At 55.4% G+C, this 18,833-nt stretch overlaps 4 protein-coding genes across 7 annotated transcripts; all 4 read right to left on the reverse strand.

Moving 5' to 3' along the window:
* Positions 1–4,016: 4,016 nt before the first annotated feature.
* On the reverse strand, positions 4,017–6,650 carry atp5f1c (ATP synthase F1 subunit gamma). Of its 2 annotated transcripts, XM_088406485.1 has the most exons (9): positions 6,548–6,650; positions 6,066–6,100; positions 5,844–5,975; positions 5,557–5,764; positions 5,205–5,348; positions 4,994–5,058; positions 4,753–4,908; positions 4,349–4,445; positions 4,017–4,112 (listed from the first exon to the last, which is right to left on the reverse strand). In XM_088406485.1, exons 1-9 carry the CDS (start codon positions 6,586–6,588, stop codon positions 4,109–4,111), a joined length of 882 nt encoding a protein of 293 aa, XP_088262611.1. In that variant the 5' UTR covers positions 6,589–6,650; the 3' UTR covers positions 4,017–4,108. The 2 variants fall into 2 exon arrangements, with proteins under 2 accessions (XP_088262611.1, XP_088262610.1); XM_088406484.1 differs by lacking the exon at positions 4,017–4,112 and having other exon boundaries at positions 4,345–4,445; positions 6,548–6,625.
* A 1,068-nt stretch (positions 6,651–7,718) lies between these two features.
* On the reverse strand, positions 7,719–13,548 carry xpot (exportin, tRNA (nuclear export receptor for tRNAs)). Of its 3 annotated transcripts, none has more exons than XM_088406227.1 (26): positions 13,409–13,548; positions 12,956–13,042; positions 12,720–12,864; positions 12,549–12,631; positions 12,406–12,462; positions 12,269–12,338; positions 11,976–12,194; positions 11,703–11,887; positions 11,462–11,630; positions 11,075–11,308; positions 10,969–11,007; positions 10,837–10,899; positions 10,647–10,771; positions 10,442–10,586; positions 10,245–10,364; positions 10,002–10,096; positions 9,862–9,931; positions 9,549–9,787; positions 9,192–9,477; positions 8,827–9,016; positions 8,648–8,764; positions 8,471–8,590; positions 8,368–8,415; positions 8,237–8,308; positions 8,095–8,151; positions 7,719–8,027 (listed from the first exon to the last, which is right to left on the reverse strand). In XM_088406227.1, exons 3-26 carry the CDS (start codon positions 12,777–12,779, stop codon positions 7,873–7,875), a joined length of 3,018 nt encoding a protein of 1,005 aa, XP_088262353.1. In that variant the 5' UTR covers positions 12,780–12,864; positions 12,956–13,042; positions 13,409–13,548; the 3' UTR covers positions 7,719–7,872. The 3 variants fall into 3 exon arrangements, with proteins under 3 accessions (XP_088262353.1, XP_088262354.1, XP_088262352.1); XM_088406228.1 differs by having other exon boundaries at positions 8,475–8,590; positions 11,075–11,311; XM_088406226.1 differs by having other exon boundaries at positions 11,075–11,311.
* Positions 13,549–14,018: 470 nt separating this feature from the next.
* rpl18a (ribosomal protein L18a) lies at positions 14,019–16,100 on the reverse strand. Its single transcript, XM_088406236.1, has 5 exons — positions 15,942–16,100; positions 14,621–14,800; positions 14,417–14,546; positions 14,237–14,346; positions 14,019–14,155 (listed from the first exon to the last, which is right to left on the reverse strand). The coding sequence occupies exons 1-5, from the start codon at positions 15,957–15,959 to the stop codon at positions 14,063–14,065; spliced, it is 531 nt and encodes a 176-aa protein (XP_088262362.1). The 5' UTR covers positions 15,960–16,100; the 3' UTR covers positions 14,019–14,062.
* A 711-nt stretch (positions 16,101–16,811) lies between these two features.
* LOC148405249 (potassium voltage-gated channel subfamily A member 1-like) lies at positions 16,812–18,761 on the reverse strand. Its single transcript, XM_088406235.1, has one exon. The coding sequence runs from the start codon at positions 18,625–18,627 to the stop codon at positions 17,248–17,250; it is 1,380 nt and encodes a 459-aa protein (XP_088262361.1). The 5' UTR covers positions 18,628–18,761; the 3' UTR covers positions 16,812–17,247.
* Between the last annotated feature and the right edge of the window lie 72 nt (positions 18,762–18,833).

Raw genomic sequence — 18,833 nt, forward strand, 5'->3', positions numbered from 1 at the left:
CCTGCCCCCGCCGACGCAACTGCACCCCCCCCTTCCTGCCAGACATGTCTGTGGGGGGGGGGCTTTCTTTTCCTCCTTTTTTTGGTTGGTATTAATTCAGTGATCAAAACGAGCGACGGCATGCAGCCAATCAAAGACGCGCGTCGTCGCTCCAAACACTTGGTGGACTCCACACACGAAAATCCAACTCATTCCAATTTGTCCTTTCCCTTTTGTCCTTTTCACAAGAATTCCTTTTCATCGGCGCCACCCTCATTTAAATCAGCGCCCAAATATGCGACTAGTGTCATCACAATGAGAAGTGGCGGCCCGCGGCGAGTATTAAAAAAAAAAAAAGGCCTGATGCGTAATTGTGAGCGGATACGCTATCGCACGCCGTTTCTAATCTCCCACACGCCCCACAAACATTGCCGGCACAAACCACCACAAGAACAAGATTTTTTTTTTTTTTATATCGCTTCTTTTCTTTTCCTCAGCAGTGTGCGACACCTATCATAACATCAAGCCACGAAAAGGATTGCAGAGGAATTGCACTTTTTCCACAGCTATTAGCGAATGATCACAGCTTCCAAGGAGCGCTTAGGAGGATGCCAACGTGCCTGAAGAGGAGGTGAGCAAGGCACAAAAAAAGCTCCCAAGTGCCCCCAAATGGAGGAACGAAACCCCGGCAAACAAATGCACAACTTCACCAGGCAACAAGAACAGACTGCAGAACTCATTCAAACCAAAACACACATTTAGACACACACACCCATATATATGTATAGAGAGAGATGGAGATGGAGATGGACGGACTTGACTACTGTTGGGTGTTCCGTCTACGCCCAATAAAACGCCGATTAGCGCTCACACAGCACACGGGCAGATCCAGACACATTGGGTTTTGGTTAAACGCGCGGCGCGGACAGGAAGAGGCCGGGGGCCACCCGCCCAGCGGGACCCCGACACAAACATACTTGAAAGCCGGGCCGAGCGCGGGGCGGGGGCTCCGGCCCATCCATCATAGAAACGCCACTTCTGCAAGTCGACACTTGACTGACAGCGCAACACACACACAAGGCAATATTGGGTCAAGGAGTCAATTCATGAGGCGATCGGCGAGGCCTTCCCTTTGCGGGCCCTCCAACCACAAATACCTGCCACCGTCTTGAAAAGCCAAAAATCCAATCCGAGAAGAAGGGCCGCCCTCGGGATGATATCGATTTATTATTAGAAGGAAGTCACTTCCGCGCTTTGCGAGTGTTGCACGCCGCGCCGCGCCTGAAAACTAGCCGGCTCCATTCGGCAGAAGGCCTCCGCACAACCGCCACAGACGAAGCACCACTTTTGTCCAAATGAAACTCCCCGACTCACTTCAACATTGCTCCTTAAATGGCACCCAGTTGCCACAAGGTGGGGGCAGAAATAGTTCATTTTTTGGCTAGTGCCATTGACTCCCACCCCACTCTTGTCTGTGGCCAAAAAGGGGCGGGGCGCGGGCTACCGTACTGTTGTGTACTTCATTAAGCCCGTCGAATTTGCGTCAATTTGAATTCCCATCGGTGCTGTCAGCGGTTAGCCCGTCTATGGCGTTTAGCAACGCCTGTTGGCACTCGGCAGAGTGGAATTGCCTTTTCCGCAGATGTGCAGAAGACACAAAGTGTCAACCTCTGTGACTCTTCTTCTTGCTTGTGATCGTACATTACAGCGCTCTTATCTCAAGTTCTCGCCCGCAAGTCAGAGCAAAACAATCCGTAAAACGGCCAACTTTTTGAATAAATCAAGCGGTGAAAGAAATGGAGGCACTCACCCACAAAGCGTTCTTGAACTTCTTATCGGGACGACACAAAGGATCCCCCATTCACTGGCTGACGCCCGTCACAAATTGAAGAATGTATCGGTCATAAAAGGAACTTGTCACGCTGCGAAATCAAGTGAGAAGCTGGAGGAAACGCGGCAAGTTGATTAGCACAGGCAGCAGGCGCAGGTGTGTTGGCGACTGCAGTACTGCTTTAGGTCTTCTGGAGGGAGCTGTTTTTCCTTCCGGGCTTTGTTTTTGTTTTGTTGTTGTTTTTTTCTCGCATCTTTTTGTGTGTGTGTGTGTGTGTGTTTTTTTTAACCATAAGTGCGATTGACTGCATTTAATTAGACCTTTTATGCGCACCCTCGTGTGCGTAAAATACAGAGACACGGTCATTAGCGCCCACAAATTCTTTGTACATTAATGTTAATATGATTATTTTAATAAATGGTCACATCAAGGCGTGACGTGTTAAGAAAGGCTGGCGAAAATAAATATGTTTACTCACCGTCTCCGGGCCTATTGGGGGAGGGCAACTCCGGGCCTCAGGGCAGGTCTCCTGCACGTTTTCCAGTTTTCTCTCCATAACACACCTGATTTGAACCATTAGCTCATCGACGAGCTCCGCCGGAGCTTGAAAATAATCCTAAACATTTGAATCAGGTGTGTTTGAGAGAGAAAACGGGAAAACGCGCAGGACACCTGTACCGAGGCCTGGAGCTGCCCAGCCCTGGCGTAGCCAGTGTGGAGGCCATCTCCTGTCCGACAGCGCCTCTCAGTGGCAAAAGTACAACTGAGCAACTGGGCGGACATTAGATGAGGAACACTACAGCGCCATCGCACGGGGGATCGAAAAAACTCCGACTGCAAAATTTAGCAATGCAGTGTGTCCGTTCTAAAGGTAATTTTGAGACTGTGTTATGCGAACTGAACAAACGAGAAGTTGCATACTCACTTTATCTTGTTGGGGAAGCATGCAAATGTGGTCTTTAAGTGGGGGTGGAGGAGCTTGCACGGAAACATCTTTCGAAAACTTCAATCAAGATAAGTAAGGCTGACGTGGCAACACAATTTTATCTTGCTGAGAGAGCAACACGCAAGTTTTTCCTCTGATGGTGAGATTTATTGATAAAAATGGACCCCAAAAAAAAATCATAACCATATATACGGTATTTGCGTCATCAGAGCGCAGTCAGTTTTTGTGAGTAAATACATTTCAAGTCATTCACAATCCAGTCGACCAGGGTTCAGAATTTGCAGCAAACATATCAGTTGTTGCTCGTTCACTGCGGGTGCACATGTCATCAAACCGTGGATGAAATCTTCGAAGCGGGTTCGGGACATTATTCAAATGATCTGCGGGTTTGCTGACCGACAGCCATTTGGTGAAGGTCCCCTAGAGTCCACCCTAGAAACAAAACGGAGGCTGCAGGAAAACCCAACACTCTTTACACGGTGCTAAATGGACAAAAAGAACAAAAAATGAAAAACACCACAAAAGCTCCACTTTCTCTTTTTTGCATTTTTTACCTTGTTGGAAAAGAAATATGAAAAAGGGAATAATATGAAACCGAATCTTACCCGAAGACGGTGGAAGGTTTATGTCATCTTCATTTCCAATGCCTGTTGAGCATTGAGTCGAGTCTTCTCTGCGCTTTTGTTCTTGAGGGGTTTGCACACCCCGGAATCGTTGCCAATAGTGACGCAATCTGCACCCGACGGGCCATTTCGATCCATTGGTCCATTCGCATGTGTTTCCACCCGGTTGCAAATGCGAGCAAGTCGCCCGCTTGTTTTTATGTCTCCCACTGTGCCACGGTTAGTCTCAAGCAAGGGCAATCTGCATTCGTCCAAATTTACCGATAACGGGAATCATCGCAGCATGGTACAAAGGCAGCCTTCCCCGGATGCAAACATGACCCAAAAGTCACCAAGACGTGATTTTGATCGAATCTGCATCCACGCTATTTATGGAGCCGCATTGCGATTGAAGCACGTTTGCCCGGGTGCGTGGAAAGGAAAAAGCCGCATTGGCTTCTGACAGCCCCAAGCACATTTTTTGTGTTTCTCTACTCACGCTGGATTCGACTTCTCGCGTGTTGTAGTGCTCAACGACAAACGCAGCTCACAGAAGTGCATTCAAGGGAAATGTTTTCCCGGCTATTGACACATTTATGACCTCGTTTATATCCAGTTTTTTTTCCACATCACCATATAAGAACAAAAAGCAAATAGGCAAGATGGGATAAGAGCTTTATTCTCTGCATATATTTTACAAACGCAAGCGTGAGCGCGGCTGGACTGCTGACTCCGCTCTCACTTCCCGGCTTACCTGCAACGATAAAAAGGCGCCGCATTTCAAAAGGCAATCAAAAGAAGAAATCAAAAGGGGGGCGGGTGAAGCCTAAGGTGACGACGCTAAGCCACTGGAGACGCTCCTTCTAGCAGGTTACCTCCTGCGAGGTTCAATTCCTGAATTCAGCGTGGGCGCATCGGTGCGAGGCGCGCAAGACAACCGGAAGGTTTGGAAGACCGAGACGGCGACGGAAGGCGAAGGAGGAGACTTACAGAGCGGCGGCTCCGGAGATGATCTCGATCAGCTCCTTGGTGATGACGGCCTGTCGGGTGCGGTTGAAGGTCAGGGTGAGCTTGTCGATCATCTCGGCTGGGCAAAAAAAACGGGAAGAATCCGTCACCGGCCGAGACGGCGCGCCCGTGACTCCGGTCGCCGTGGTTACACGCGCATCGGGTTTCGGGCAACTCGGCTATCCCTCCCGCGCCTTTTCCGTATGAGCCCGCCGCTTCGATCGGGCGCGTCGAAAGGCGGAAAGGTCCAAACGCGCAGGACGGCGGGGCCGGGGGAGCGGAGGCGCCCACCCCCGAAACGGAAACTCGATTTCGGGTAACCCTATCTTCCGGCCGATCGGCCCCTCATTTACACCAAAACCCAACATCCGACACCCGGGGCTTACAAGCGTTCTTGCTGGCGCTGTCCATGGCGGTCATCCTGGCGCTCTGCTCGCTGGTGGAGGACTCGCGCAGCGCCAAGTAGATGACGTTGACCATGGCGAACTCCTGGTAGCTCCTCAGCACGTCGGCGTCGATGTCGTCGTACACGCCCATGGACTCTGCCGAGGCGAGGCGAGGCGAGGCGAGGGGAGACGAGGAGGCTTTAAGCGCGCCCGCGTTCCGCCGGGGGCCCGGGCGGCTTACCCGCATTGGCGACCACGTCGGTGGAGAACAGGGGCTTCCGGTCCGTCTTGTAGGAGATCACGGACCTGCGCCGCGTGCCAGAAATACATTCATTCAGCCCAATAGAAGGATACCGCGTGATACCAATTTCATGTTATGTACGTACGTAAAATTGTAAAACGGATAACAAATATAAAGAGCATCAACGTTTTCCAAGGGCCAAAAGACGGACCTGAAGTGGTTGTAGATGACGGCTCCTTGGTCAAACTCGTAGCCCGAGTTGAGCAGCTCGCCGGCGATGACGGAGGCGTCCCCAAAAGTGGGGGGCTTGCGCCCCACCTCCTTGCAGTTCAGCATGATGTGCTTGCCGTGAGTTCTGCCCGAGAGACACGGGTGCCGTTTTAGGGCCCGTACCCATACCGATTTTTTTTTGGAAATCGTGCTTTATTACGCGAGGCACGTTTGTAGGACAGCTTCTAAAATCCGCAACCGGATAAAAAATGTTTTTTTCTTGTATTACGCTCCACAAAGCGGTCTGGCAGAGCAGATTCAACCTCCTTTCGGGCCCCGCGTTTGGCGCCTACCTGTGCAGCAGCCCTCGGAGCTTGTCGCCCACGTTGACCACCATCACCTCCTTGCCGCCGCCCGTGAGGGCGGCGATCTCGTTCTTGATGGTCTTGGCCACGCCAGAGTGGATGGCGCCGCACAGGCCGCGGTCCGACGTCACGCCGACGATCAGGTGCTTGGCCGCCTTGTCCTCGGGCGCCTTGATCTCCGCCTTCTCGTACAGAGCTGGGGTACACAGATGGCGGGGTTGGAGCTTTAGGCGGACGGGGTGGGGAACCCGCGTGTTTGGGCCGCGTCTACATACAGAGCGCTCCGGTGCCATAGACGCGGGCGGGCTTCAGCTGCCTCTCGGCCCGCGCGTACTTGGCTGCGGCCACCATTTTCATGGACTTTGTGATCTTCTGGATGTTCTTGATGGACTTCAGGCGGATGGTGACTGCACGCAAGAAAACCGTGGCTGAGTCATTGCAGTTTCAGATTACACATTTATATGTGACAGTGAGGGTAAAAGAAGAGGTGAACTTACTGTCCTTCAAGGTGGCCATGTTTCTGATCTGCCCACTGGAAAAGCAAACACACGGATTCAATTTTGGCCGTTTCGTACACGATGCGTACAAGCGCCCCCCCCCCTCCCAATTTCATGAAATGCCAAACATATCGGCGAGTTTTCTTGAGGAATTTCTGACACGTAGCAAAGGCTGCATGCAGACAAGCTGTCGCGTAGCGGAAGCTCGTTTCAAAACGACTTCTTGTGCTGGTGAACAAGCGTGCATTTCTCCGCCAAAACCAAAACAATATCATGAGATAAGTAGCTAGCATTAGCCGCCTAGCCGCTGTCATTCATTCGCCTTGGCCTGCGCGTTAGCACGTCCTTTAGCTTCCAATAAACTTTGATAACACCCGAACGTTTCACGTCTAATCGGATCCAAATGTACAAAACAAGACTTGGAGACGAAAAGCAACCGGATGACGTGGAAAAAAAGCGTACAAAAGTGCAATTTTCGTTACCATTGTGGAGAGAACACCAAAGCGCTGGTCCTGGCGAACATGGCTGCAGATGAAGGTCAGGAGGAAAGTACTACGCATGCGCACAATCATAAGCAGAGAGAGAGCGAGCGAGTGAGAGAGAGAGAGAGAGAGAGAGAGAGAGAGAGCGAGAGAGAAAGAGAGATAGAGAGAAAGCGAGGGGGGTTCTTAGCCTTAAAATCATGAATTAATCATTACATTTTTAAATTATTTCATTCATTTTTTCTTCATATTTATTGTCTATGCACCAATAAGAGCGAAATTTGTAACCATTAACACAAAGGTACAAACAAAAAAAAACTTATGCTGTAGTGAGTAGTTTAGTAGGAAAAAGATAAGTGATCGGACCGGATGTTTTGGAAAGTTGAACATGAATTTACATTGTGGTCTCCGGTCGTATGTGTATTTTGCCACGATGCACAGCTTAATACAAACTGTGAATATTAACACAAGCTAGATTGAATTTGTCACCTTTTTGTTAAGAAGAAACAGACTTCTTTGTTCTTACGTGTGTAAATGTTTCCGCACGGACAATATAAGAAAAAGCACCGGAAGTTGCGGACGAAAACTAATTTTAACATGAACGTTCTTTGTCTTCTTCAGTCGTCATGTCTTTTGCAACGATGCACATCTTAATATTAAAAGTGAATTTAACACGGCACGCTAGATTGCATTTGTCACCATTTGTTAAGAAGAAACAGACTTCTTTGTACTTACGTGTATAGTTTCCGCACGGACAGGATAAGAAATGCATCGGAAGTTATGAACGAAGAGTAAATAGATCAATTTTAACATTAACGTTCTTTCTCTTCTTCAGCCGTATTGTATTTTGCAAAGATGCACGGCTTAATACAAAATGTGAACATTAACACGACAAGATAGATTAAATTATTACCATTTGTAAAAAAGAGACAGACTACAGCCTGGCGGGTATCAACAAAACTACCACACAAAATACAACTTTGAATGCGATACAATGATCTAGTCCGGAGTTTGACCTACGGGTGTACGTAGGCTTGCCTCACGGAACTTAAAAAAAAAAACCCGTCGGATTCAAGTCCAATCCGTCTCAGTGTGGTATCACTTTTACGGGCAAAGACTTTGGTGTGATAGGGATAGTTTTTGAAGAAAAAAAAACAAGTGAAACAATGAATGTTTTTGCTGCCATTCTGTTTTACTATTTGTGCTAACAGAAATGAGCTGAGTGCTCGGGGGGGAGTGGGGGGGGGTTAAAAAAAAAAGACCAGGTTAGTTCATCATATTTACAACTTGTCCGTCTCGCGGCGATTATTAGCATCATCCGCACGTTAAATAAAAATAACAAGAAGCATTGGAGCCCTTCGGAGAAACATGATCAACGGCCAAAAACATGATAAATGGCCGGCAGGGCTGAGAGTTGAGCGGGACTGCTGACTTCCGGTGCCCTTTGACCCCGCTACAGCCTGGCTCGCTGGAAAAAAACCTGAAGAGGGAAACGGCCACGTCTCAGGCCGACAAGACCTTTTCACTCGCTCATCTGCGCAGCTGACCTTCAAGTAGGTCTTGAGGACTTTGGCGTCGGGCTGCTGCAGGACCTGGCAAAGCTCCTGACAAAGACAAGACGAGACGAGACGGGCCGGGTGTTAGAAGCGGACGGGATCCCGTCTGCGCTCTTGAGGCGTCCCATCTGACCTGCGCCACGTCCGGATGCACGCCGAGCGACGGAAGGTAGTCCCGCCGCAGGAACTCCAACAGCTCCGGACCCTGGCGGTCACAAAATCAAATGGCCGTCCGGCCGGCGCCGAACCGAACGGCGGCGTTACCTGCTTGACGTAGACGGTCTTCAGCGTGGCGGCCACCTCCGACAAAGTCTGAAAGGTCACACGGACAATCAGGACGCGCGCTTCCAGGCGCGGGCGGGCGCACGCACCAGCACGGTCTGAGCATCCGACAGGTCAAAGGTCGGCTTGAGAGGCGCCAGGAAGCAGGCGGGAACGATGTGTTTGTACGTGAAGTCGCCAAAGCCCGACATGCCGGCCTCGCCCCCTGAAAGCGCACCGCGGGCGTCATTGGGGCCGGCGCCGTCGGCGGCGGCGGGCTCACCCCAAAGCTCCACCAGCCGGGCGAGCACGGCGAAGCAGGTCCTCTGCGCCACGGGGTCAGGGAAGTCCACGGCGCCCTGAATGACTGTGAAGACCACGCGCTCCATGTTCTCCGCCCCTGAGGAGGCCAGTCGGTCAGCCTTAATCGAGGTGGGCGCGACCGGGGCGGGGGGCGCTCACCCTGGTTGGCCAGGACCTCGTTCATGCCACTGGCGGCGACCGTGTGCACGAAGGAGAAGTAGCTCCTGCGCAGCATCTGCTTCTCCAGCGCGGCCGCCTGGTCGTTGGCGTCGGCGGGCCGCGCCAGCGCCTCGAAGATGGACAGCACCAGCGGCATGAACACCTGCTGGAGGAACGGGGACACCTGCCGCTACCGCGGCAACGGGCGCGTCACGTGCAGCAAATCACAGCCTTTGACGGTCGCGGCGGCGGCGGATAGCTTGTGGGGTGAAACGTTTGATGAAAATGACAGGAAATGTTCCTCTCATCCCCACCACGGAAAAAAAACAAAAAAGAAAACGGGAAACACCGGGTGAGCTCCCTACTTTGAACTTGGTGGTGATCTGGCTGATGAGCGGGATAAACTCCTGCAGGTCCTTGGCCTCGCAGTCCTTCAGCATGTGCTCGGAGGCGGCGGGGATGAAGGGAAGCACCTCCTCCTCCAGGCAGATGATCATGCGATGCAGGAAGGAGCGCACGCAGCCGCGCAGCGCACCCCGCTGGACGGGGCAGCCCAGCGCCGGCAGGAAGGCGCGGAGGCAGTCGCGGTAGACTTCGCCGCAGCCGCACTGCTTCACCGTCTGCTTGTTGCTGAAGGCCTTGCTGGTGCGGCTACAGGCGGGAAAGAGCGCCCCGTTAGAGCGCCCCGTTAAAAAGTGCAGCGCCCCCCCCTTCGCCCGCACCTGACGAAGCCCACGGCGTGGCCGAGGCAGTCGGCCAAAGCCGCCTGCGTCTCCTCGTCCGTCTCCAGGGGAAGCTTGTCCAGCAGCAAACGGAAGGCGTCCGCGAGCGGCGTCAGCAAGCGGCGCATCAGCTCCCGCTTCCTCTCGGGCGGACTCTCGGCGCTCACAATCAGCACGCCGGCCGCCTCGAACATGAAGAGCTGGTCGTCGCCGGTCAGCGGCGCCGGGAACGTCTTGTCCTGCGCGGCGAGCGCCGGCCGAGAAACGGCTCAGATGGGCGGAGGCGGGCCCGCGGGCGCCTGCGCTTACATACAGGAGGAGCCAGCTCCAGCAGGTCCTGGATCCGCGTCAGGATGTCCTCGACGAACGGCGTCATGTGTTTGCTGGCGGAAGCAAAGGGAAGTTGGACGAGCGCCCCGGCGCCGGCCGGCCGGCCAAAGCCGACGCACTCACTGTAGTGTTTTGACGAAGCGGGAGAAGAGGTAGGCCACCCGGCTGCGCACTTTGGGGCTGCCGTGTCTCAGTCCTCGCCGGTCGAGAAAAGCCATCTGACAAAGCACGTTTGGAGTCCCGTTGCCGCCGACTGACGCGCTTTCACCGCGGGCGGCGTTTGCGCCCATTTTCGGACAAACGTGACCGAGGCGACGGTCAAAAAGAAGAACCAAAAGCCGACTGGCGAAAGATAGCTAAACGTACCAAAACGTCAGGAATGTGCCGCGGTTCCACAACAAAGAATTTGTCGTATCGGACCACCGTCTCGAAGAACTGCAGAGACACCGACGTGTGCTGGTAGTCGCTCACGCCGCACGTCACCAACTGAAGCGCAAACACGGCGGCGGGTCACACGACTAAGGAGCGGAGCGCGCGCCTCGCTCGCTCACGCGGGCGCTCACTGTGCTCATCATGTCCTGCAGGGCTCCGGTCTTGACGGCGTCTCCCGAGAAGTGCGCCCCGTGCGACGCGGGCAGGGCTTCTCCCAGCATGTAGAGCAGGCGGATGGCCACCTCCACCTCCATGAAGGTCGCGCCCCGCCACTTCCTGCCCCGCGCGAACTCCGTCAGCGTCGGCCGGCGGCGCCTCGGCGCGCTGGCGGCTCACCGCATGGTGTCGCTGAAGACTCGGCGGACGGACTCCAGGACCAGCTCGGGGGACACCTGGGCCAGGCGGTCCAGGAGCATCTTCAGCTGCTTCCTGTACTCCACAAACATGGCCTCGTCCTCGCCCTGCCGCGCGCCGCCGTCGTCAGCCGGGCGAGCGCGCTTCGGTGTGCCCCGCCCCCCCGCCGTACCTCATTGTCAAAGTTGTACTCGTCGTCGTACGTCAGCTTCTTGATGACGGCCAGCATGATGGCCTGCTCGAGCGGAGAGAGCACAATTGGATCTGGGAGCGCATCTCGCTAGCGGCGCGCGCGCGGGCTGACCTCCACGTTGTTCTTCTGACTCTCGCTGAGCTCAGGCAGCTGTCAGTCAAAAAAGAGCGAGATGAAGAGGGAGCCCGGGGGCCGGAGGGGGTTCATTCGGGCCAACCTGCTTGAGGACGTGAAGGTACTCGTAGCAGAAGGGCACCACGTTGGCAGAGATGTCGTCATCGGCATGCGCCAGGAGGCGCAGCACCAGCGCCACTTTGGCCTCCAGGGCCTGCAGCGCCGCGCCGGCCTCTTTGGCGCCGCCCCCCTTGGCCAGCTTGGTCCAGCTCAGGACCAGACTCTGGCCCATCCCGTTGACCAGACGGGAGAACTTGGCCAGAAAGTCCACGTCCTCCTCCTCCAAACAAAACCTCGTCTCATGTCATTATCTCACCCCGGCATCGTGTTGTTGAATAATTGGGACAAATTCACATCCTCGGGGGTGCGGGTCCGTTCGCGAATGTCAACAAAACTACCGGACAATCCGTTGGAGGCAGACGCCACCCACCTGCTCGATGCAGAAGAACCCGGCCGACTGCAGGACCTGCGACAGCGACTCGACCAGCTTGGTCTTGTCCGCGGGGTCCATGCCCTTGTTGATGATCTCCAGAAGGCAGTCGCAGGCCTCCTCGCGCAGCTCCTCCACCGACATGTGACTCAGCAGCAGGTCCACAAACCTGGCGGCGCCGCGCAAGGCGCGTCACGAAGGCGGCAGGACCCTCGGGCGCGTGGGCCGGTAGGCCACCCACCGCTGGTTGGCTATGAGGCCCAGGTCGATCCAGGACACGTAGGCGCCCACCACCTCCAGACACTGGCAGGTGAGCTCGGGGTTGGTCCGCTGGTACGTGCGCAGGATGTGGAACCAGGACTCCACCAGGCTGGGGATGCACTGCTCCCGCATGGCGTCCTTGATCAGGGCGTTCCGCCGCGTCTCCTGCGCACGCGCGGCAAAGCGCTCGTCGGTGGAAGGCGCGCGACTACCGGCGCCGTTCCCGGACGCCGGTTTGTCCATCCCGTTTTACCTCGGGGGCGTGCAGGACGTCCCTGTCGACGACCTCGCCGTCGACGGCCATGAGCGTGCGCAGGTAGATGTCGAGGCCGCGCGGGTCCGAGCCCACCAGCGCCAGAATGTCGAAGAAGAAGTCGGGCCAAAGCGCCGGGTACTCTGCCACGAAGGTCAGCGCCAACACCTGCGCCGCTTTGTTGCGCACGAAGATCTTCTCGGGCTGGGCGCTCAGCAGCTGCGCCGGGGCGGGGGGAGGTGAGCCGTCGCCGCCGAGGACGAGCCGGCCGCCGCCGCCTCGCCGGAACTGACCTGACACTGCAGCCACTTCATCAGAGCCTCTCGGATCAGCTGACGCTGGCCGCCGCTCAGCCCGCCGTGCCTGCAACCGCCGCGTCGGTCGGTCGTCGGGTCTGCCCCGTGCCCGCCTTGCCCCGCCCCCTCCTCACCTGAACTTCACCTGATGCTCCAAAACTTGGAAGCAGAAGAACTTGACGTGCTCTTCGCTGGGGGAGTGACAACGACCCTTGATTGACCCTCAACACACGCACGTTCAACAGTACTGACGCACGCACAAACACACAGGTGTTACCTGTACAGCCCTTTGGCGAGGGCCTGCGCACACACCTCCCAGGCGTCGTGCGACTCCTTGAGCTGCTCAAAGTACGCCATGGCCTGACAGACAGACACACACATCCCGGTCGACTTCAATTTTGCTCCCACGCGGCCACTTGGATGGCAAGCGTGCGTGCGGGTGGCTGACCCTCTGGCGGTAGGGCGCATCCGCGTTGGGGTTGAGCCCCAACAGGGCCTGCTCGTCCATGACGGCGGCAGACGGGCAGGCCGTTTTAGCTGGCGTGCACGCAGGCGCTGGTCCGCTGTGGCCACCTGGCGCCACTTCCTCTCATCTGAAAGTCAAGGCAAACGCTGTTGCAAAGTTGCCACACCAAGGGCTATACATACCCTCACATATATACAAGCTAAGGGGTTCAAACTTACACCGGTAGTTTGTCGTTAGCCACAAATGAACATCAGCTCTGCGCATCAGTCATCTGCATGTTTAGCCATGAAGGCTCGGCGTCGGTCCTGAAGAACACAAACGTCATCATGGCTCTTCGATCTCATTTTAACAAGTGGTCAACTAACTGAAGTCGCTGACTTGATGTGTTTGTTTACTTTGACACAAAAGAAATACATTGCCGGCCCGAGTCCCTCCCTTGTCCCCGGCGGGCTGAATGCACATGGAGGGGGTTAACTGTTGCTAACACGAGTTAGCATTGGCTGGCTAGCGGGACCAGCGCCCCCCCCGGCAGTGACACCTCGCAGCCTCCCGAAAACCCGAACCCTCCTCCTGTTAAAGATATTCTCGCCACGATGCCCGCTTGCCGGTCTACCTCGCTCCATCAGGTCCCCGCCGGTTCCGGTTCCGGATGGCGAGGCGTCCCAGCTCACCTTATTTCATGAAGCGTTGGTCCTAACGTCCTCAAATGTTGCTTAATGCAAATTGCTGAGCTTCGGTACGCCGACAGTCTGCTGTTGTGCGGCGTGTCTGCCTGCGCCTTCACTTCCGGTTCACCGACCCGGAAAACATTTTCTTCTTCGCTCGGCCTTCACCGAGGGCATTGTAATGCTCTTTGGGCGCGTTGTCGCCCCCCACCGCTAGATAGACCTGTGGCGCTTTTAATAAACGATCGTTGTATCATCCAATTAGTTTAAAAAATGTGGTGAAAAGGATCAACACTGTGATGACGGACGACTAATCCCTACTAAAAACCCTTGTGATATCAAGGCATATACATTTTTTTCAGTCCATGTGTATTTTTTGCAGCATTTGCTCAATCTAGGTTCACTAAAATCATATAAACAACGGATTTATTGTAAACTTGAGGTAGAAAGGGTTGGACCAGTCAGTGACATGTCAACAACTATTCACGTAAAGAAAGAGGAGAAGCAACGACGACCGTTCAAGTCCAGCGGGTTCAGATTGCGGCGGCGGCGGCGTCTGAAATCAAAGCGAGCCCGAACCAGCTCGGCGCCAGAACAAACGAGAAAAGGAGGCAAGTTCCAAAGCAGAACAACACTTTATTTGAATTTCGCCCGAGGCCTTTAGAAGAAGGTATTGGGTCTCTTGGTGGTGAAGCGCGGCTTGTGCTGGCGGCGCAGGACCCGATGGGGCAGCGGGAACTTGATCTTGGAGTCCTGCAAAAGTCGCGCGGCGGGTCAGCGGACGCAAAGCGAACAACGCGAACAACGAGCGGCGGACGACGGGCCGAGACTGACGTGGAACTGCTTGATGGCGGGCCTGCGACACTTGTTGGCCGGGATCACCTGGACCTTCATAATCTGGATGGAGTGGGCGCGGGCGCGGTGCCGGGCTCCCATGTCGCGGTCTGTCGGGAAGCCAAGCTCAAAAAGGGTTCGGGGCGGGACGGGGCTTTGCGCGCAGGGGTGAAAACTCACAGCACTGGGTCACGGCTCCCGAGGTGGTGAGGTCTCGGTACTCGCGGTACATGTTGTGCGTGCCGCTGCGCGAGTCGTAACGCAGCCAGATGCCAAAGTTCTTCACCTTCAGAGGTGTCTTCTCGTGGACCTGCGCGCACCGGCAACCAAGCACTAAGCTAAGCAACCCGGCCGGCCGGCCGGCTCCGCGACGGCCGTACGTACCAGTCCGCAGTAGACCGTCTCGCCCGAAGCCTTCTTCATCTTCCTGAGTTGGGACACGAAATACCAGAAGCGAGACTTGGCCACCACGTGGTTGGGGGCAAAGATGCGCATGCGGTACAGCGGGGGGGTGGGGTTCTTGGGCGATGGCAGCAGACGCCCAATCACCTTGTACTCTCGCAGCTGCTCTCCACATCACAACCACAAAAAGACGACCAATCACGGAAGAGAAGACGGCCTCTCGGGCGAGGCGAGGCTCTACTGCGGACTGAGTCACCGTACGAGCCGTCGCCGCGAGCCCGGCCCGGGCCGGCCGGGTTCGCTCTAGCTCCTAGTGCAGAGGCTTCGCCACCGCTGTTGCGCAGGCCACCTGGTCCACCACCGAGAAGACACCCTCTGAAGGTGCAAGAACTTTGGCTCTGGCTGCGTTACCGCCGACTCGCGCAGGAACTCAAAAGAACAGACCACGCCAACCGCACTCCGGGCTAAAGTAACCCAATTGCAACTTTTTACCCCTTATGCGATCTGTATCGGACTTTTAAAGCCGGTGGGGATGATTTTTTTTTTGGGGGGGGGGGTTCGAGCCACCTGATCACGTTACATATTTTACAATGTTACATATTTTGACGACAAAAACAAAAATGTTGTGTGCATTGACAATTGTGATGGAAGAATGGTTGTATTTGGAGAATAGTTGCATTAAGTCTTGCTTTTTTTTTAACTTTCGAACATTAACGAGTGGTCCTGCCAGTGTAGGGGGGAAGATTGGTTGTATTTGGAGAATAGTTGCATTAAGTCTTGCTTTGTTTTTTTTTTACTTTCGAACGTTAACGAGTAGTCCTGCTAGTGTAGAGGGGCAGAACGAGTACAATGTGCGAAACACCTCGCTTTTCTAGTTGCTCAAAAGATTTTCGAAGCTCTGCGTAAAATTTCCGACAACCGCTATACACGTGAAGCTAACTCCCTTTAGCCGCAGGCATTAGCTTCTGTCGGCCGCGTTGGGTCGGCTCGACGCTGCAGTCGGGCTTCCTCTACGGCGAACGTACACGAACGAGTTCGGAGGCATTAGAAAAGAAAAAGCGCTCGCTTCCATGTGGGCCGGCGAGCGGCGCAACGTCACCGTTCCACATGGCCGCGGCAGGCCGACCGTCGCCATGTTGCGAGTCGAGGCCAGACAGTGAAAGGTGGCAACAAATCGGCGCGATTCCGACTTTCAAGTGGCGCGGGGCGGATAGGAAGCCGCGCGTACTCTTATGCGTCGACGCGGAGGCGCGGGGAGCGGACACGTGCGGCCGAGAAGGCTCTAGTGAACGCTTTTACGTACGGTGCCGGACGCCTTCATGATGTCTCGCTCACAGCCGCTGGAAAAGAGGAAGTGACGACAGCGCACTGCGCTCGTCTACACGGTGCACAGAGGCGGGACTTCCGCTGCGAACACGTCAGTCAAAAAACGACACGCTTCTGGGAGTTCTTGCTCGCTAGTTTCCTCGTTTTGCATTCGGATTGGACGCAAAAATAATAAACCAGCTCTATCATTGAGAGCGAGCGCCTTCTTTCCTTCTTTCTCCCTCTCCGAATAAAATAACAAGCAAGCGATTAGTGTGGAGTTACGCTCCAAACACGCGCGACTCAAACTTGTGACGTCATGTTCGACACGTGCAGAGCGCTCGCGGCGAAAGCATCGCGATGCCGTTGTGACGATGTGTGCCGGCCTGGTCAGCCCTCGCGAATATTCGTCGATGAAAACATCTCCAACACCTGCATTTTGAAGAATGATGACTAAAGATGTCATATTGACTTGAAATGGTCACAGTAGCAATCATCCACTTTACGTTACACTGTCGCCCTCTCGTGGATTAAGTCAAAACAACACGTACGCCAAAGGAGCCGACGTGCTTCCAGTACACACACGACAGGGCCCTGCGCTTAAAAACAGAAAGGAGGCAGACAACAAGCGAGTTCGCTTTATAAGGTTGGGCTAGCTGCCATTTAGCTCGCAGATGAAACGCATTCAAAGCGAAGCAAAAACGGATCGGCTCGTTCACGCCGCAAGCGTCATGGTGTCAATGACATTTTTCAATATTTCAATAAACAATGAAACGGAACTGTTCACATGCTTGACTTTATGGACTATAATTGACCATGGAAAAATAGCTTTTCATTACAAAAATAAAAAGTACATATTTCACATGCATTCTCTTTTTGGGATTTTTATTCATCTCAAAAAAGTGGTGAACAGCATTTTTGTAAATTCCCAAAATATTATTCAATTTTATATATGCACATTTCACAGTTTCGTAAATATATTTTTTGAAATGATTAGCTCGCCATCGCGCAAAATCCATTGGAAATATCCCAAGACTGATTTTACAATGAATTTTTTTTGAAATAACTGATTCGTGGAGTTATTGAAAGCGAACTACACAAGATGAGAGAAACACACATTACGTTTCACATGTACAACAAACGGTTTAGGATTGAACAAAATGAGCAAACGATCACATCGAAACGAGGATACAGTGGAGAGGAACCTTTTGGAACGCGTTTTGCACGTCGCAAAAAAAAAAATCAAATGGGACTGGACTCGGAACGGGAAGAAAAGTTTGCCCGCCCCCGAGCACAGAAGCGCCTCACGCCGGGCTCAGGACGTTGGGGGCCAGGCAGTTGGCGGCACGCAGGCTGGCCTCGCGCAAGTCGTCCATGCTGTTGGCGGCGGGCGGCGAGGAGGAGGCGGCGGCGGCGGCTTGGTCCTCGTCGGCCCGCAGCAGCTGGGCCCGCTCCTCGCCGTCCGTCTCGCGGTGGTAGAAGTAGTTGAAGTTGGACACGATGACGGGCACGGGCAGCGCGATGGTCAGCACGCCGGCGATGGCGCAGAGGGAGCCCACGATCTTGCCGCCCACGGTGACGGGGTACACGTCGCCGTAGCCCACGGTGGTCATAGAGACCACGGCCCACCAGAAGGCGTCGGGGATGCTGGAGAAGTAGGAGTCCTTGTCCTCGGCCTCGGCGAAGTAGACGGCGCTGGAGAAGAGGATGACGCCGATGAAGAGGAAGAAGATGAGCAGGCCCAGCTCGCGCATGCTGGCCTGCAGCGTCCGGCCCAGGATCTGCAGGCCCTTGGAGTGGCGCGACAGCTTGAAGATGCGGAAGACGCGCACCAGCCGGATGACGCGCAGGATGGCCAGCGAGGTGGCCTGCTCGCCGCCGCCGCCCTGCCGCTCCGGGTCGGCGGCCAGTTCCGTGCCCAGCGTGATGAAGTACGGGATGATGGCCACCACGTCGATGGAGTTCATCATGTTGCGGAAGAAGGCCGTCTTGCTGGGGCAGGCGAAGAAGCGCACCAGCAGCTCGAAGGAGAACCAGATGACGCACAGGGTCTCCACGGCGAAGAAAGGGTCGGCCAGCATATCGGCGCGGCGGCGGGCGGCCGTGGCGTTGCCCGAGAGCCGCCGGCGCCGCTCGCCCGCGTCCTCCTTGAGTTCCGGCAGCGTCTCCAGGCAGAAGACCACGATGGAGACGAGGATGACGGCCACCGAGACCACGGCGATGCCGCGCGCCGGCCCCGAGCTCTCCGGGTGCTCGAAGAGCAGCCACACCTGCCGACGGAACTCCTCGTCCGGCAGGGGGCGCTCCTCCTCGCCCGCGAAGCCCTCGTCCTCGCGGAACTTCTCCACGGCCTCGGCGCCGAGCTGGTAAAACTTGATCTCCTCCGAGAACATGTCAGGCGGCACGTTGACGGGCCGCCGCAGTCGCCCGCCCGACTGGTAGTAGTAGAGGATGGCGTCGAAGCTGGGCCGGTTGCGGTCCAGGAAATACTCGTTGCGCAGCGGGTCGAAGTAGCGCATCCTCTTCTTGGGGTTCCCCAGGAGCGTGTCCGGGAAGTGCGCCAGGGTCTCCGGCTGCGTCTCGAAGCGCAGCCCCGACACGTTGATGACCACGCGCTCCCGGCGCCCGGCGCGAGCCGGCGAGCCGACGCTCTCGTCCGCCTCGTCGGCCGAGGCCGCCGTCATCCCGCCGGGGAGGGGCAAGGGGTCCGGGACCGGGGCGGGGGGTCGGGGGGGGTGAGCTCCGATCGGCAGACTCCTAGCGTGCCTCCATGCTGTCCGCGCGGGTCATCGCGGTGGCGTCACGGGCGGGAGACGCGCCGGACGCGCTCGTCTTTCACCGGGATGAAATATTCATGGCGCCGAGGCATCGCTTTCCCGCTCCCGCCGGC

Source organism: Hippichthys cyanospilos, chromosome 22, assembly GCF_059441005.1.
Source record: "Hippichthys cyanospilos isolate Australia breed blue-spotted pipefish chromosome 22, RoL_Hcya_1.0, whole genome shotgun sequence".
Taxonomy (NCBI): domain Eukaryota; kingdom Metazoa; phylum Chordata; class Actinopteri; order Syngnathiformes; family Syngnathidae; genus Hippichthys; species Hippichthys cyanospilos.

Bases quoted from the DNA above. Each gene is read 5' to 3' on its own strand.
- LOC148405249 (XM_088406235.1), bottom strand. From the start codon at position 18,627: ATGACGGCGGCCTCGGCCGACGAGGCGGACGAGAGCGTCGGCTCGCCG.
- atp5f1c (XM_088406485.1), bottom strand. From the start codon at position 6,588: ATGTTCGCCAGGACCAGCGCTTTGGTGTTCTCTCCACAATG. The intron at 4,909-4,993 runs GTAAGCCGCCCG...TCGCCTCGGCAG, and splicing joins CGACGTGGTCGCCAATGCGG to AGTCCATGGGCGTGTACGAC. The intron at 4,446-4,752 runs GTAAGCCCCGGG...TTTTTTGCCCAG, and splicing joins CAGCGCCAGCAAGAACGCTT to CCGAGATGATCGACAAGCTC.
- xpot (XM_088406226.1), bottom strand. From the start codon at position 12,779: ATGGACGAGCAGGCCCTGTTGGGGCTCAACCCCAACGCGGATGCGCCC. The intron at 10,097-10,244 runs GTACGTTTAGCT...GTGCTTTGTCAG, and splicing joins GGCACATTCCTGACGTTTTG to ATGGCTTTTCTCGACCGGCG. The intron at 9,017-9,191 runs GTAGGGAGCTCA...TTGCCGCGGTAG, and splicing joins AGATCACCACCAAGTTCAAA to CGGCAGGTGTCCCCGTTCCT.
- rpl18a (XM_088406236.1), bottom strand. The intron at 14,347-14,416 runs GTGAGTTTTCAC...GCTTCCCGACAG, and splicing joins GGGAGCCGTGACCCAGTGCT to ACCGCGACATGGGAGCCCGG. The intron at 14,156-14,236 runs GTCAGTCTCGGC...CGACTTTTGCAG, and splicing joins CCGCCATCAAGCAGTTCCAC to GACTCCAAGATCAAGTTCCC.